At 32.3% G+C, this 18565-nt stretch overlaps 1 protein-coding gene across 3 annotated transcripts in view; it reads right to left on the reverse strand.

The window, feature by feature from the left end:
* LOC139526903 (kielin/chordin-like protein) overlaps positions 1 to 9395 on the reverse strand; it is a 31323-nt gene extending 21928 nt beyond the window's left edge. For 2 of the 3 annotated variants that reach the window (XM_071322054.1, XM_071322053.1), the window contains exons 1-6: positions 9282 to 9394; positions 8629 to 8649; positions 7203 to 7295; positions 6550 to 6570; positions 1038 to 1130; positions 93 to 113 (exon numbers count right to left, since the gene is read on the reverse strand). In XM_071322054.1, the coding sequence (XP_071178155.1) occupies positions 93 to 113; positions 1038 to 1130; positions 6550 to 6570; positions 7203 to 7295; positions 8629 to 8649; positions 9282 to 9324 (292 nt within the window). In that variant the 5' untranslated portion in view covers positions 9325 to 9394. Of the gene's footprint in view, positions 1 to 92; positions 114 to 1037; positions 1131 to 6549; positions 6571 to 7202; positions 7296 to 8628; positions 8650 to 9281 lie in introns of all 3 variants that reach the window. The other variant, XM_071322055.1, reaches the window with a different exon arrangement.
* Between the last annotated feature and the right edge of the window lie 9170 nt (positions 9396 to 18565).

Consider the following 18565-nt stretch of genomic DNA (forward strand, 5'->3'; position numbering starts at 1 on the left):
TTTAATCATGATGGTATATTTTCAAAAGTTGAATTTGGTATTCTTAGTAAGTTCCTGTATATATATATATATGAATAGTTAGTAAAGCTTACCAGGTGGTGAGGTTCTTTTTGCTGCAAAATAAAAATTAAACCACATTAATTTGGCATATTCTAAAGTTAAAATTATGTACACCCCGCTGAATTCCTACCTTTTCCGTCCGTTTAAGAATTCTGATACTATGGACGGTGTGCAAACATATAAAAAGCATTCCAAACAAATTTCGTATATTCTAAAAATGGTTTACCAGTATTTTGGAATTTAAATATATAGAAGTATAAAAGAAATACATTATTCAATTCAACATTATTATTCCAATGTCGATAAAATACAAATTTGTTAGCGCTATTAATGACAATTACAATATCTTAAATTGTATATATGTTGGTAAAATTTCGGTTCAAATGATATGTGTATCTTCCCGAAATACAATTCGTAATTTATCTACCATATAGATTTGATTTCTCTTAAAACAAGAATGTGTCAACAGTACACGAATGCCCCACTCGCACTATCATTTTCTATGTTTAGTGGACCGTGAAATTAGTTAAATTCTCTAATTTGGCATTAAAATTAGAAAGATCATATCACAGGGCAAATGTATACTAAATTTCAAGTTGATTGGACTTCAACTTCATCAAAAACTACCTTGACCAAAAACTTTAAGCTGAAGCGGGACAGACGGACGGACGAACGAACAGACGGACGGACAGACCAGAAAACATAATGCCCCTCTACTATCGTAGGTGGGGCATAAAAAAACGTACATTTTATGTGTAGTTAAATTAAACTTTTTTTACAAAAACTACCAAAATTTGAGTTGTCAATTTTGCAAATATCGTAATACGAAAATGACGAATGTCATATGCTGTTAATTTGACTAACATTAAATACCTTTTCAAAATTCCCTTATTTGCAATTGAATAAACAGGAAAAGATAAACCCGGTGAAAATGCTTGTAATCATCCTATTTATAATTATACCTCGCAATGACTTACCATCTTTGACGCATTCTGTACAACTTGGACATCCATTTACCATTTTTGGTGATGATCCCTCCCCACAATCCAGATAGCACATAGCACATGCAACTAAAACATAAATTACACAGTGGATACTGCATTTTTTACTTTCTGAATACTGAATACTTTACATGAAACATACTGTGTTTTGCATGAAACAAATTGCTCATCGAATAAGAAAAAAGTTTCCCGCAAGTTGTCCTACTAGATTAAGAGTTAACTTATAACATGTATAAAGCAAATACATATGTCTGCATCCTCAAATTAAAGGATTCCATATAATTTACAAAGTAATTGCTTAAAAGATATAGAGGTTTGTACACAATCTATAACATGTTTTCATTTGCAAACTTCGGATAACGAAAATAAAAAAAACAACGAGTTCGTAGTAATCTGAATACTGTCCTACTTTGATAACATTTTCTGATATAACCAATGCCTTACAAACTTTTATAAATTTTTTCGGAATCTGGGATCATCCATATTCTTTAAAATCGTAGTTAAATTGACCATTTTAACCAATTATAAGTTTTTTGAAGATGAAACCCGGGTCTAACTTTAAAACAAATAATCAAGGTATCTTTAATTAGGTAATCTCTTTTTCCAGATTGATTGATTTTTTGCTGCTAAACGTTCAGTTGACAATACGTAGGTCCTATAATGAAGACCGTCCGACTTCAAGGTCGGTGAAATGAATACTATCACTGGAAAATGAGGATTTAAATTATAGACAGTCTGCGTTGCAAAAGGCCACATAATGACCACTCAAATAGTTGTTACAAGGGTTTCTGTATTTTAGATAGCGTTACACTTTCTCTTTACGGCATGTACCAGGAAAAAGGGATTAAACGTCCCCATTTATTTAATTATTTACCACTAATGTAAAAGTATTCATAGTGCGGGTTACTAACAGCGTTAAACGGCTTATTAAATTTATTCGTTGCTTACACCCGATTCTATATAAACACGATAAAGGTTTTAACTTTTAAAAAGTAGTGTTCATCAATTGTTTCCTTGGTGTAATACAATAAAATTGAGAATGGAAATGGGGAATGTGTCAAAGAAACAAGAACCCGACCAAATAAAAAACAACAGCAGAGAGTCACCAACAGGTCTTCAATGTAGCGAGAAATTCCCGCACCCGGAGGCGTCCCTCAGCTGGCCTCTAAACAAATCTATACTAGTCCAGTGATAATGAACGCCATACTAATTTCCAAATTGTACACAAGAAACTAAAATTAAAATAATACAAGACTAACAAAGGCCAGAGGCTCCTGACTTGGGACAGGCGCAAAAATGCGGCGGGGTTAAACATGTTTGTGAGATCTCAACCCTCCCTCTATACCTCTAACCAATGTAGAAAAAGTAAACGCATAACAATACGCACATTAAAATTCAGTTCAAGAGAAGTCCGAGTATGATGTCAGAAGATGAAACCAAAGAAAATAAACAAAATGACAATAATACATGAATAACAACAGACTACTAGCAGTTAACTGACATGCCAGTTCCAGACTTCAATTAAACTGACTGAAAGATTATGATTTCATCATATGAACATCAGGCACAGTCCTTCCCGTAAGGGGTTTAGTATCATACCATCATAACATATATGAGAAGAACATAACCCGTGTCATGCCAACAACTGTTTTTAGAATAAATGTGTTTAGTTCAGATGCAAAGACCTTATCAGTGACTCAATATTAACGCCAAAATATGCAATCTTTAATGACTTGACAACAGTATCGTAATTATATCCCTTCTTAATAAGTCTATTCAAAGGTTTTGTAAGTTTCTGAGGTGAATACTGACCCCTTTGTGCTTTATAAAGAATATTTCCATAAAAAATTGGATGTGAAATACCTGAACGTATTAGAAGTCTGCATGTTGAGCTATATTTACGAATGATTTCTTTATACCGATGATAAAATTTAGTAAATGTTTTGACTAGTTTGTGATATCGAAAACCCTGGTGTAATAATTTTTCAGTAATACATAAATTTCTCTCGTTAAAATCTAAAACATTGTTAAATACACGAGCGAATCGTACAAGTTGAGATATACAAAACACCGTAAGATGGTGACAAGGGAACGTCACCATCTAAAAACGGATAATTAACGATAGGAAATGAAAAATCATCCCTTTTAATGTTTTATCATAAATTTTAGTATTCAGCTTTCCATTAGTGATATAGATATCAAGATCGAGAAAAGGACAGTGGTCATTGTTAGTATTAGCTTTATTTAAAGTAAGTTCAACAGGATAAATTTCATTAATATACATACTGAAGTCGTCATTATTGAGAGCCAAAATATCATCCAAATATCTAAAAGTATTATTAAATTTGTTTATCAGATGTTGTTTCGATGGGTCTTTGCTTATTTTTGTCATAAATTGTAACTCATAACAATACAAAAACAGGTCCGCAATAAGTGGTGCACAGTTAGTCCCCATTGAAATTCCGATAATCTGACGATATACGGAATCCCAAAAGCGAACAAAAATGTTATCTAGTAAAAATTCAAGGGCATATATAGTATCAAAGCATGTCCAATTAACATAGTTTTTTTGTTTATTGCTACTAAAAAATGACCTAAAAGAGTTTGAACATATATATTCACGTTCTGATTTTTTGAATGCCCATTTAATTAGGTGTGTGAATTTTTTCTTAATGAGAATGTGACGCAATGTGGTATACAGGGTAGAAAAATCAAAACTTTGAACAGATTCAAAATCACCAATATAAGCATGCAATTTATCAAGTACTTCCAACGAGTTCTTGACACTCCAAAAGTAACTTATTCCACTATTTTCGAAGGCCTTATTTGAACAATTTATTATCAGGTTTTTAATTGTACCAAGTGTACTGGTAAGAAGAATAGACTATTTAGTAGTTTAACAATGGCTTGAAGACGAAATAAATCTATATTTGTAAGGGGTTTTGTGTAGCTTCGGAAGCCAATACATAGTTGGGACTTTCATTGTATTTGGCTCTGCTTGTAAAGCGGTGGCTAAAAGTTTATGTTTGTTACAGATTTCGTTTTCTGAAAATGGAGTCAGTTGGAATGTTGGTGAATTGGTGATTTCCTTTTTCAGAACCTCAATGTAAAATTTACGTCAAACAATAATAATATTATTAGCAGCTTTATCGGCCGGGACAAAAACAAATTCCTTGGCTAGTTCTTTTAGTTTATGTTTGATACGAGAAATAGGTTTATTGTGGTTATTGTTAATAGTAAAATGTTCTTTAAAATGTTGAATACGTATATCAACTATCTTCATTACTGAATTAAAAAAAAGAATCCAAAGATTTTTTGTCAGCTTTTTCCCGTTTTATCCATTTCATACAGTAAGTATGGAGTGAGTCGTGGATGATATTACGACACTCATTCCAATTAATAATAGACGGGGGACGATATTTAGGTCCTTTACTGAGGAATGATTTTAACTCTCGGTCTTTAACGATGTTAAGATCTCCTGTTATAACATGGGAAATGGGTCCATAAATATATTCGGAATTACTGCAATTACATGAAGTAGGTGTATTTTCACTGATATTAACATCTTTACACAATTGATAATTAAACACAAATTTCCGGGCAGATTTCTTGTAAATATAACAAATAAAAGGTAGCTCAGTATTGTCAAAATATCCAGGAATTCGTTCTTTAACAGAATGGTCGTTAAATATACCGGCAATATTTACAAAATCAAAGCCTTTATTGACATACTTAATTTTAATAAAATGTTTTTTATGATCTTCAGGGCGATCAATTTTGGGAAATAATTTAGAATAACAATATGCCATAATAATTTGAACAATTTCATACTTAGGACTGCTATATGAAATTGTGTTGCAATCCTCCAAAATATTATTTAACTTATTAACCGGTAACGAACAGAGTTTTGTTAACAGATAACGTCTGCCTTGTTTTTTAAAATAGAAATTAGGTCCGAAATATTAGTATGATTGGCCCGAAATTTTCTTTGATTGCGATTTGTTCTACGACCGTGAGAACGTTTTTTACGAACAGTTTTAAAAACTTTATCCAAAATGTTTACGGAATTGGTTCTTGATATATTACCAATTTCCATGATATTATCATTTAGACCGAGAGGGTAAACTGTCTGTAATTTTTTAATCCAATTTAATTCAATTATTTTCCGTGATCGTACAAACTTTGAATGCGATTCACCAGGCTGCTTATTTACTACTTCTAAAGGTTGAACTGCTAAATATTTAAAAGGATGGTTGTGCTTCTTAAGGTGTTGGTAAATGATACTTTTGAATTTATTGGGTCTTTTAAAACGATACAGATGTTCTTGAGTGCGTTTAGATAAATATCGTCCAGTTTCTCCTACGTACTGAATACCACACCCCGGTTTGTTTCATGTGAGTAAATAAAAAAATACTGTTTGTTTTTCAAGTTGTATCAGTTTCAAAATTTAAAGAAAATGTGCGACCATTAAACGTGGACCTTACCGTATTGTTGGTGGAAAGACGGGGACATGTAAGTCATTTTTTGGCATGACACTTATCGATAGAAGGGTAACCACGATTTTTATTGTTAAAAATGTTAGCGATGGTAGTATTTTTAGATAACCGATTTTGAAGATTGAGACGTGTAGATACCCTTTGAACAAGTTTAGTATTTAGTAATTTTCCATTTCTAAGCTTCATAATTGTTTTGTTAGTGAATATTATAATAAAGGAGCAAAGATTGGCGTCCAGAATATGAACCAGCATACAATAATTTAAGTTATATAAAATGGATAAATTTGTTCGGCTAAAAATGTCAAACGCTATCAGTATAAATTACCCGAAAAAGATAGGGTATATCAGGGTAGGACTGATGGCTGACTAAATAGTAGAATGGGGCTGAATATTGAAATACTACTTTTTGATAAATATTCCTAAAGTAATGAACTAGAGCAGTTCTCGCTCGGACACACACTCCATAATCTAGTATATTATAAGAGCATAAACCTGAAGCACGGGGAGGCACTCTACTGCCTCCACACGGCACTAAAGACAAACTCTGTAAAAAATAAAATTGAGAATGGAAATGGGGAATGTGTCAAAGAGACAAGAACCCGACCAAATAAAAAACAACAGCAGAGGGTCACCAACAGGTTTTCAATGTAGCGAGATGCATACATCAAATTGGTAATATTTGAAAGGTATGCATGTGTAGTTCTATGACAACATGGATACGTAACTTTGGAGTATTTCAAAAAAGAGAATATTGTAGTAGTCCAGACCTGTAGTCAGTCAACACACGTCCTCGTTTGTGCTTTTGTAGTCTCAACCATGTATGCGACAACAAGAGATATATGTACATGTAACAGCCTCCCAATCTTGACCCTCATAATATGTATACATGTTAATGTATAACAAACTTAATCATAATGGTATATTTTCAAAGGCTGAATTTGGTATTCTTAGTAATTTCCTGTATACATATATGAATAGTTAGTAAAGCTTACCAGGTGGTGAAGTTCTTTTCGCTGCAAAATAAAAATTAAACCACATCTATTTGGCATATTCTTAAGTTAAAATTGTGTACACCCCGCTGAATTCCTACCTTTTCCTTCCGTTTAAGAATTCTGATATCATGGACGGTGTGCAAACAGATATAAGCATTCCAAACAAATTTCGTATATTCTAAAAATGGTTTACCAGTATTTTGGAATTTTAATAAAAAGAAGTATAAAAGAAATACATTATTCAATTCAACATTATTATTCCAATGTCCATAAAATACAAATTGGTTAGAGCTATCAATAACAATTACAATATCTTAAATTGTATATATGTTGGTAAAATTTTGGTTCAAATGATATGTGTATCTTCCCGAAATACAATACGTAATTTATCTACCACATAGATTTGATTTCTCCTAAAAAAAAAAACGTACATTTTATGTGTAGTTAAATTAAATTTTTACAAAAACTACCATAATTTGAGTTGTCAATTTTGCAAATATCGTAATACGAAAATGACGAATGTCATATGCTGTTAATTTGACTAACATTAAATACCTTTTCAAAATTCCCTTATTTGAATAAACAGGAAAAGATAAACCCGTTAGAAATGCTTGTAATCATCCTATTTATAATTATACCTCGCAATGACTTACCATCTTTGACGCATTCTGTACAACTTGGACATCCATTTACCATTTTTGGTGATGATCCCTCCCCACAATCCAGATAGCACATAGCACATGCAACTAAAACATAAATTACACAGTGGATACTGCATTTTTCACTTTCTGAATACTGAATACTTTACATGAAACATACTGTGTTTTGCATGAAACAAATTGCTCATCGAATAAGAGAAAGGTTTCCCGCAAGTTTTCCTACTAGATTAAGATTTAACTTATAAAGCAAATACATATGTCTGCAATTTTAAAATTAAAGTATTCCATATAATTTACAAAATAATCGGTTAAAAGATCTTGAGGTTTGTACACAATATATAACTAAATGATGTTTTCATTTGCAAACTTTAGATAACGAAAATAAAAAAATAACGAGTTTGTAAAATGATTTCTTATGCATTTGAATGTCTATTCTGAATACTGTCCTACTTTAACAACATTTCCTGATATAACCAATACCTTACAAATTTTCATAAATTCTCTCGGAATCTGGGATCATCCATATTCTTTAAAATTGTAGTTTAATTGGCCATTTTAACCAGTTATAAGTGCTTTGAAGATGAAACACGGGTCAAACTTAAAAACAAATAATTTAGGTATCTTTAATTAGGTAATCTTTTTCCAGATTGATTGATTTTTTGCTGCTAAACGTTCAGTTTACAATACGTAGGTAATGTAATGAATACCGTCCGACTTCAAGGTCAGTGAAATTCATACTATCACTAGAAAATGAGGATTTAAATTATAGACAGTCTGCGTTGCAAAAGGCCACATATTGACCGATCAAATAGTTGATAGAAGGGTTTCTGGATTTTAGATAACATTACACTTTCTCTCTACCGCATGTACCAGGAAAAAGGGATTAAACGTCCCCATTTATTTAATTATTTACCACTAATGTAAAAGTATTCATAGTACGGGTTACTAACATCGTTAAACGGCTCATTAAATTTATTCGTTGTTTACACCCGATTCTCTATAAGCACGATAAAGGTTTTAACTTTTAAAAAGTAGTGTTCATCAATTGTTTCCTTGGTGTAATACAAGCATACATCAAATTGGTAATATTGGAAAGGTGTGCATGTGTAGTTCAATGACAAAAAGGATACGTAACTTTGGAGTATTTAAAAAAAGAGAATATTGTAGTGGTCCAGTGCTGAAGGCAGTCGAGGCACGTCCTCTTTGGGCATTAAAACGTTTGTGTTTTTTGTAGTCTCAACCATGTATGCGACAACAAGAGATATATATGTACATATAACAGCCTCCCAATCTTGACCCTCATAATATGTATACATGTTAATGTATAACAAACTTAATCATGATGGTATATTTTCAAACGCTGAATTTGGTATTCTTAGTAATTTCCTGTATACATATATGAATAGTTAGTAAAGCTTACCAGGTGGTGAAGTTCTTTTCGCTGCAAAATAAAAATTAAACCACATTTATTTGGCATATTCTAAAGTTAAAATTGTGTACACCCCGCTGAATTCCTACGTTTTCCTTCCGTTTAAGAATTCCGATACCATAGACGGTGTGCAAACAAATAAAAAGCATTCCAAACAAATTTCGTATATTCTAAAAATGGTTTACCAGTATTTTGGAATTTTAATACAAAGAAGTAAAAAGAAATACTTTATTCAATTCAACATTATTATTCCAATGTCCATAAGATACAAATTGGTTAGAGCTATCAATAACAATTACAATATCTTAAATTGTATATATGTTGGTAAAATTTTGGTTCAAATGATATGTGTATCTTCCCGTAATACAATACGTAATTTATCTACCACATAGATTTGATTTCTCCAAAAAGAAAACGTACATTTTATGTGTAGTTAAATTAAAATGTTTACAAAAACTACAAAAATTTGAGTTGTCAATTTTTGCAAATATCGTAATACGAAAATGACGAATGTCATATGCTGTTAATTTGACTAACATTAAATACCTTTTCAAAATTCCCTTATTTGAATAAACAGGAAAAGATAAACCCGTTAGAAATGCTTGTAATCATCCTATTTATAATTATACCTCGCAATGACTTACCATCTTTGACGCATTCTGTACAACTTGGACATCCATTTACCATTTTTGGTGATGATCCCTCCCCACAATCCAGATGGCACAGAGGACAGGCAACTAAAACATAAATTACACAGTGGATACTGCATTTTTTTCCTTTCTGAATACTGAATACTTTAACATACTGTGTTTTGCATGAAACAAATTGCTCATCGAATAAGAAAAAGGTTTCCCGCAAGTTGTCCTACTAGATTGTGAGTTAACTTATAAGGCAAATATATATGTCTGCAGTTCTCAAATTAAGGATTCCATATAATTTACAAAATATTCGCTTAAACGATCTAGAGGTTTGTACACAATCTATAACGATGCTTTCATTTGCATACTTCAGATAACGAAAATAAAAAAAAAACAACGAGTTCGTAAAATGATTTCCTATGCATTTAAATGTCTAATCTGAATACTGTCCTACTTTGATAACATTTTCTGATATAATGCCTTACAAACTTTCATAAATTCTCTCGGAATCTGAGATCATCCATATTCTTTAAAATCGTAGTTTAATTGACCATTTTAACAAATTATAAGTGTTTTGAAGATGAAACACGGGTCTTACTTTAAATAAAGGCAACAGTAGTATACCGCTGTTCAAAACTCATAAATCCATGGACAAAAAACAAAATCGGGATAACAAACTAAAACCGAGGGAAACGCATTAAATATAAGAGGAGAACAACGGCATAACACAAAAATGTAACACACATAGACAAAATCCCACGAGAATAAAAATAATCTAGATATCTTTAATTAGGTAATCTTTTTCTCTTTAATTAGGTAATCTTTTTCCAGATTGATTGATTTTTTCTGCTAAACGTTCAGTTTACAATACGTAGGTCCTGTAATGAAGACCGTCCGACTTCAAGGTCGGTGAAATGCATACTATCACTAGAAAATGAGGATTTAAATTATAGACAGTCTGCGTTGGAAAAGGCCACATAATGACCACTCAAATAGTTGTTACAAGGGTTTCTGGATTTTAGATAGCATTACACTTTCTCTCTACCGCATGTACCAGGAAAAAAGGGATTAAACGTCCCAATACTGGTCGAACACGGCTGTGAACTTGTTAAACCCGCACAGCCGAACGAACACCCCACGCCGGTAGGAAGAAGACCATAACTCTATCCCAAAGTCACCCTGTGACCCTCACAATTAAATATATTATCAAGTCGTATATTTTAACTTATTTGTTACGTTCAGAGATATTCACATGTTAAAATGTATTTTCGAAGGTAGACAAAAAAACAGAAAGAATATTGCACGGTTACTTTTAGAATTTCTAATTATCGATATGCTTTGTGACTTCATGTAATGAATTTCGCGATAATGTTAAAAGTTATATAAAAAATATCTTTGATCGATTATTTGAAGAACAAAAATCTTCATATACATAGGTTGTAAACAAATAACAACAAAAAACAAAACAAAAAAGAAATGAATTAACAACTAATATGGTGTTATTGTCTAGGAGACAATATGATATCTATAAAATTCCAACAAAATCAAATGACTACTAGTATTTTGATACAAATAAGGTCGGAAATTAATAATTAAAGCCTTTGTATTAGGTAAATACAGGCTCGGACTTCGTTCTCAGTATTCTTTCTTTCAGGACAATATATCCTTGTATCGACCTCATACAAAGACTATAATTGTATAATATTATAGATATTGTCTAAAAATTGTAACAATTAACATTTACTCTACTGATCTAAGGGAAGATCAGTTTGAAAATTAACTGATGCAGTTACTAAATTTAATCAAATAAATGCCTAAAAATATAAATCTAACACAACACAATGTAGTATAAAAGCAATTGTTTTGAATATTTGATATATATTGGCGCAATATTTCGCTAAACTAATAAAATTCATCACACGTGTGCAGCAATCAATGTTAATATCAGATGCTGTCAAGAATTTTTTTATTGTACAATGCGATTTGTAAATCAAAACCAGAATCTTGAGTGTTTATATTGATATATAATACTAGTATGTGTGTTTAAAAAACTAATACACATTTATTGTTTAGCAAGATATACAACAATTTCCTTTTTTGCAAACTTTTTTAAGACATCAATAAAATATTTTGGCTTACCATCTCTTTTTACTGCAAAAAAAAAAATAGCTTCCTTAACACATTATTATTTCTAAATCACGGACAAGTCACTCTCAATTTTTACGAGCTTGAACAAATTCTCATATTCAAAACAGCGACTGAACACCTTTGCAAATTCATAAAATGTGTAGTCCATGAAAACCTACAAAATCAAATGCTATCAATCAACAGAAAAAGCTATAAACAACTCATATATTCGATGAGAACAAATGATCATTCTAGGAGTGAGAGGTTAATGTCAAGCTGTTTCTGAGAATTGATATATTTAGGACGCATAGACAGATAAAGACACTTGCTATAAACGATTAGATGGTCGTTTTTTCGCCATCTGCCCTTCCTTGATGCTACTGCCATTTTTTGTGTTAATTTTTTCAAAATCAAAATTGTTGAAGACAAACATTACATTTCATGTTTGCATGCTACAGTCCAAAGTGACTACTCTAGGTAAGGATGCTGACTACGTGTGAATGAACACAATAAATGTACGCTTACCTGGTACGCAGTCACAAACCACATTTGTACCGTCTGCGGGTGTACAATCCCGAATTTTCTGTCCAGCTGGACATCCCTTTCTGCATTTTCTACATGGTGCTTAAAATAAAGTTTGATAACAGTGATTGATATGCATATCTAAATGAGAGTAAATCAAAATCGAGATATGAGCCTCACAACCGTGATTTTAAAGGCCGTATATAGATCATACATACGTCTGTATGTATGTGGTAAATATAAAGTTTTGTAAAATTATTGATAAATTAATGGATTATGAGCCGTAATCTTTTACGTAAAATAAACTTTAATTTACAAATTGATCGAAAATCACATGCATCACTTAACTGTTTGCAAAAGTATTAAATATTCCAAATAGTACGGATTTCATTATCCCAGGCATGTCTGTGTCATTTTAGTCTTTTGTGGATAGTTATCTCATTGGCAATCATACCACATCTTCTTTTTTATATATATTAACTTAGTCGAAACTGACATAACTTTTTTGATTTTTGGGTCATTAATGCTCTTCAACTTTAAACTTGTTTGGCTTAATAATATTTTGATCTGAGCGTCACTGATGAGTCTTACATGAATTTAGTAGAAACGCGCGTCTTGCATTGAATTATAAGCCTGGTCCTGTTGATCACTATTACCACTTTTGTTAAAACAATTTATCAAAAAGAGAAATACTTAAGTAAAATTAAGTGTATATATAGGTTTGTTATCACATCAATCGTGTTTTGATATTTCTTTTATTGAGAAAGTTAAATTTTAATATTAAAGAGCAAGGCTGGTCGAGCTTTTTAAATGATTATAATTTAACTGTTCAGCGTAGAAAAATATAATAACATGAGAGTTATAGTGGTGAAATCTGTTTCTCTAATCAGTTTTACCTTTCCTTTTTTAATAAAGTATCATATGTTCTTACATTTAACAGATCTATGACATAACTGCAAAATGATCAGTACAAAGCCTTTATTTTTACTATACAATCTATATGTTTTTTGTCTTCAATTTTGTAAATTGTCTAAATATACAGCTTCATATTTGAACGGTATCCTACATATGGTATATAATGTCTCATTCTAATCTGTAACCCGTATCTTATTTTCAACATGTTCATTATGATTTGCATAGGGATAATGTTTGCATGCATTTGTATCTGTATTTACAATATAGTAAGGCGTTATAATGTTGTACAGTTTTGATTATTTTTTTCATTAAATAACTTAATTTATTTCTTACACCTGTTTACAAATAAACATGCTGAAGGGTTTAAGTTTTAAAATCTTTTGATAATGATTTCGTTACAAATTAACTCCTTGGTTTGATACAAACTTGCACATGTGTGTTTTAATAGAGCTTTCTTACAAATTGACGAAAGGTACGTATGCTTGACGAATCATACGTAAGACTCGTTTTAGGGATCCTTTATTTTGACATATTTAGTTGTGAAACTTCGGACAATTATCGTACATGCAACGACACTTATTAAATTGGATTCTTCTTGAGATATATTTAGGATTTCGAGACGTACGATAGGTTAGAATATGATTATTGATACCACCAGGTTGGAGGAGATAACGCTACAAAATATTCTAAATATTGATTAGTCATGCGAAAAAAATGCCCCTTGAAGACTAAAAACCGGCCCCTCCCCCACTCGTCAATATTACAATGTTACACTGTTCAACCTAAGAAAATGTTAAAGCAAATACATCGTCTTCTTCCCTAACAGAAACATAAATACTTCCTTGATTCAAAATTTGCAACGCTCAAAATAACAAAATGAAAATAAAGAAAAAAAGATGATCTTCATACTATGCCATATGCTGGTGCTCGTTTCATAACTATTGAATCATCGCCTCTCCCCTGGTAAAATTCATTACCCCCCTAAATTGTATATATGATACACGGGAGCAACGGAACGGTTATTTTAGCGAATAACTGCGTTTTGCCTATAGTCCTAAACATTCGTGAAATATTAGCCACTGGACGATAAATGACAACTTCGCGTCTATCTTCCAAACATCGTCATTATAAAATCCACAATATATATGGTGCAAAATTGAAGATTTATTTTCTTGATATACAAAGTCTTTTTTTTCTAGATTTATCCAACATTACTTTTTAAAAACATTGTAGCATCAGTTTTTAGCAAATCTCGATATTCCACTTTGACAATTTGCTGAAAGTGTACCAGGCGCGGATCCAGAGGGGGGGGGTCCGGGGGTTGGAACCCCCCCTTTTTGTTGGCCGATCAATGCATTTGAATGGGGACCTGAAGTTGGAACCCCACCCAAATTGTCCTGGGTTAGGAACCCCCCCCAATTTTAAAATGGCTGGATCCGCCCCTGTGTACTGTAACAAATAAAAATAAATGTGAATCTTGTCGTTAAATTTAGACTAACGTACTTCAATAATGTCATTGAAATGTTACTCGTGAAACTCTTGCTTGAAAAATTCCCGCGGAAATGTGTGTACTCGTGGTTTACGTAAGTACCGTATCGGACGTAAGTGTATTTGACACTATTTTTCTCCGTTTGATTATATTAAAATCGTGTATTATTTGCGATATTATTATTTTTTTTAAAGAAACTTGATTTATAAAAGAATGCTGTTTTACTGGATAAAACAAAGACTCTTTTAACTGTTATTGTAGAAATGAAATACGTGCTCCCTTTCCGTTCGTTCGTACTTTTCGTCAATTTGTAAGAAAGCTCTAATGAGACAAAAGGGACATGTAACTTTGGAGTATTTAAAACGAAATGATATTATATTATAGTGTTCCAGAGCTATATGGCAGTAAACAGATGTCTCGGTTTGATACTAATAAGTTTGTACTTTCAATCATTATATGCGCAATACTCAGTAAATAAACATTCAACAGCCTCCCAATCATATGAATGCATGTATACCGATTTGATTATCATCATGGTACATTTTCAAAGCCATCATTATCTGTGCTCAGTTATAAATTATTAAATACAAATGTACATGAATGATTAATTATGCTTACCAGGAGGTGAAGTTCTTTTGGCTGCAAAAATAAAAATGTAGACAACATTAATTTGTCAAATTCGTATCTGAAAATTGTGTGAATCCATATCAATTCCTACCTTTTCCTTCAGTTTACAAATTCTGATATCATGGACTATATGCAAACATATTAAATACATTTCACCCAAATCCTATATTTTCTATATAATGGTTTACAACCACTCGGGAATCTTAACACAAAGGCGTATAAATGAGATACATTAACGAATTCACAATAATTATTCCTTTATCCATAGAATACAAAATTGGTCAGCGCTTTCAATATCAATTACAATATAACAAAAAAATATATATATTTTGATTCGAAGGATATTTGTATTTTCAAGAAATAGATTTCGAAGTATAACTACTAAATAAAATTTATTATCGTCTAACAAAAAAATTATTTTATTCGAAGTTTGATTTTAATTTTTACAAAAATTACCATAATCTAAGTTGTCAATTTTGAAAATATCGTACCTACGCAAATGTAATTGTCATATGCTGTTAATTTAAACTAACATTGAATCTTTTTCACAAATGACCTTGTTTGAAATAAGAAGAAAAGATAACCCCGGTGGAAATGCTTGAAATTGTTCTGTTTATTATTATACGTCGCAAAAGACTTACCATCTTTGACGCATTCTGTACAACTAGGACATCCATTTACCATTTTTGGTGAGGATCCCTCCCCACAATCCAGATGACACATAGCACATGCAACTAAAACATAAATTACACAGTGGATACTGCATTCATTCCCTTGCTAAATACTATACACTTTAACATACTGTGGTTTACATGAAACAAATTGCTCATTGATAATGAAAAAGGTTTCCCGCAAGTTTTCCTACTAGATAAAGAGTTTACTTTAGAGCAAATACATATGTCTGCTGTTCTCAATTTCAAGGAATCCATGAAATAATTTACCAAATAATCATTTAAAAGATATAGAGGTTTGTATACAATCTATAAGGCGTTTTTATTGGCACACTTCGGATAACGAACCTGAAAACAACGAGTTCGTAAAATTGATTTCTTATGCATTTAAATTTCTTATCTTAATGATGTCCTACTTTGATAAAATTTTTAATATTACCAGTGCCTTACAAACTTTCACAAAATCTCTCGGAATTTTGGATAATCTATACTCTTCAAATTCGTACTTTAATTGATAGCCAATTATAAGTCTTTTGAAGACGAAACATAGGTCATACTTTGTTAAATCTTAATCAGTTTATCCTTATCCAGATTGATTTTCGATTGTTTGCTGCTAAAAATTCAGTGGCAAATATTTCATGCATGTTATGGACTAGAATAATGAACAATAATTACAATACTTAGGTCATCTTATAGAGACTGTCCGGCAGTAATGTCGGTGAAATTTACATTGTCACTGGACAATGACGGTTTAATGGATAGACAGTTTGCGTTGCAAAAGGCAACCTACGGACCACTCAAATAGTTGTTACAAGGGTTTATGTAGTGCAGAGAGCTTAACACTCTCTCTCTCTCTCTGCCAGGGAAAACGGATTAAACGTCCCATTCTGGTCGGACATGGCTGTGAACTTGTACAACCCGCACAGCAAAACGGACGCCTATTTTTTGTAGGAAGAATACCTGCATAAGCATAATTCTATCCTCAAGTCACCCTTCGGCGCTCCATATCCAGACCCTCATAATCAAATATATTATATATAGTGTCTAAAAATAGCAACAATCAACATTCAATCTATCTAGGCGTGGATCAGTTTGAAAATTAACTGATGCAGATACTAAATATAAGTAAATGAATGCCTAATAATATAACTTTAACACAAAATTAAGTGTAATTTTATATCTGTTAGGAATAAACTTCTATTATTGGATAAAAAGGGGCCACATGACATTCATTATTCTTCAGTAATAAATTCAATCGGTCATTAACAGAATAAAAACGGACCAGAAAACCGGTCGTTAACAATCTTTTGCATGATAATGACCGGTTGGGCGTGGTTTTCGTCTGATAATGACCGTTGGGGCGTGGTTTCTGTCTGGTAATGATCGTTGGGGCGTTATTTCTCTGTTAATGACTGGTGGAGCGTGGTTTCTTTGTTTAGTAGAGAGATGTTCCTTTAATAAAACATTTTCCTGTTTTCAATATTATTTTGTAAATCAACCCAGAATCTTTAAGACATGAATAATAAATTTAGGCTTACCTGCTCTCTTTGCTGCAAAAACAAAAGAGTTAAGCTGCATTCACAGATTCTTGTTTTTAAATTACAGACAACTCTTCATTTTTACGAGCTTACAAATTATTATATGATGTGCGAAAATGAATTTTAACAGGGACTGAACTTTATTGCAAATTCATAAAAGGGACAGTTCATGAAAACCTACAAAATCAAACGCTATCAATCAACAGAACAAGCAATTAAGATATTCGATGACGACAAATGACCATTCTAAGTGTGAGAGGTTGATATCAAACTGTTTATGAGAATTGATATGTCTAGGACGCATGGACGGATAAAGACACTTGCCATAGACGACTAAGGACGTCTCGCGCCATCTGCCTTCCTTTAATGTTGCTGCAATTTTTTGTGTTTATTTTTCAAATTTGAATTTGAAGTGGACAAACATAACATTACTTGTTTGTTTGTTTCAGTACAAAGTTTCTGTTCTAGTTTATAAATCTGACTGCATGTGAATAACCCCGTGAATGTCACTTACCTGGTACGCAGTCACAAACCACATTTGTACCGTCTTCAGGTGTACAATCACGGATTCTCTGGCCGGCTGGACATCCCTTTCTGCATTGTGCACACATTGGTGCTAAATATAAAGTATGGTAAAATAGGTATAATTAAAGAATATGAGCCTTACTCTTATACATATAGACATAAACTAAGCTTTATTCCTCAATAGATCGGCACTTACATACATCACTTACCACTATTGTTAAAAAATAAAATTGAGAATAGAAATAGGGAGTCTGTCAAATAGACAACAACCCGACCATAGATCAAACAATAGCCGAAGGCCACCACTGGGTCTTCAACGCAGCGAGAAAATTCAGCACCCGGAGGTGGTCCTCAGCTGGCCCCTAAATATAAAATTGAGAATGAAAATGGGAAATGTGCCAAAGAGACAACAACCCGACCATAAAAAAAAAACAACAGCAGATGGTCACCAACAGGTCTTCAGTGTAGCGAGAAATTCCCGCACCCGGAGGCGTCCTTCAGCTGGCCCCTAAACAAATATATACTTGTTCAGTGATAATGAACGCCATACTAATTTCCAAATTGTACACAAGAAAATAACATTAAAATAATACAAGACTAACAAAGGCCAGAGGCTCCTGACTTGGGACAGGCGCAAAAATGCGGGGGGGGGGGGGGGGGGGTTAAACATTTTTGTGAGATCTCAACCCTCCCCCTATACCTCTAGCTTCTTAAATCAACACCAATAATCGTCTGCATTTATATATATAATATAAGTGTATAAAAACATTAAGATATATTGTTTTTCAAGACACGCAACATTTTAACTACGTATCTATAAACTTAGGTAATACATAAACAAAAATAGTTAAGCGTGTCTGCTCTTTTTGCTGCAGA

Source organism: Mytilus edulis, chromosome 6 (genome assembly GCF_963676685.1).
Source record: "Mytilus edulis chromosome 6, xbMytEdul2.2, whole genome shotgun sequence".
Taxonomy (NCBI): Eukaryota; Metazoa; Mollusca; class Bivalvia; order Mytilida; family Mytilidae; genus Mytilus; species Mytilus edulis.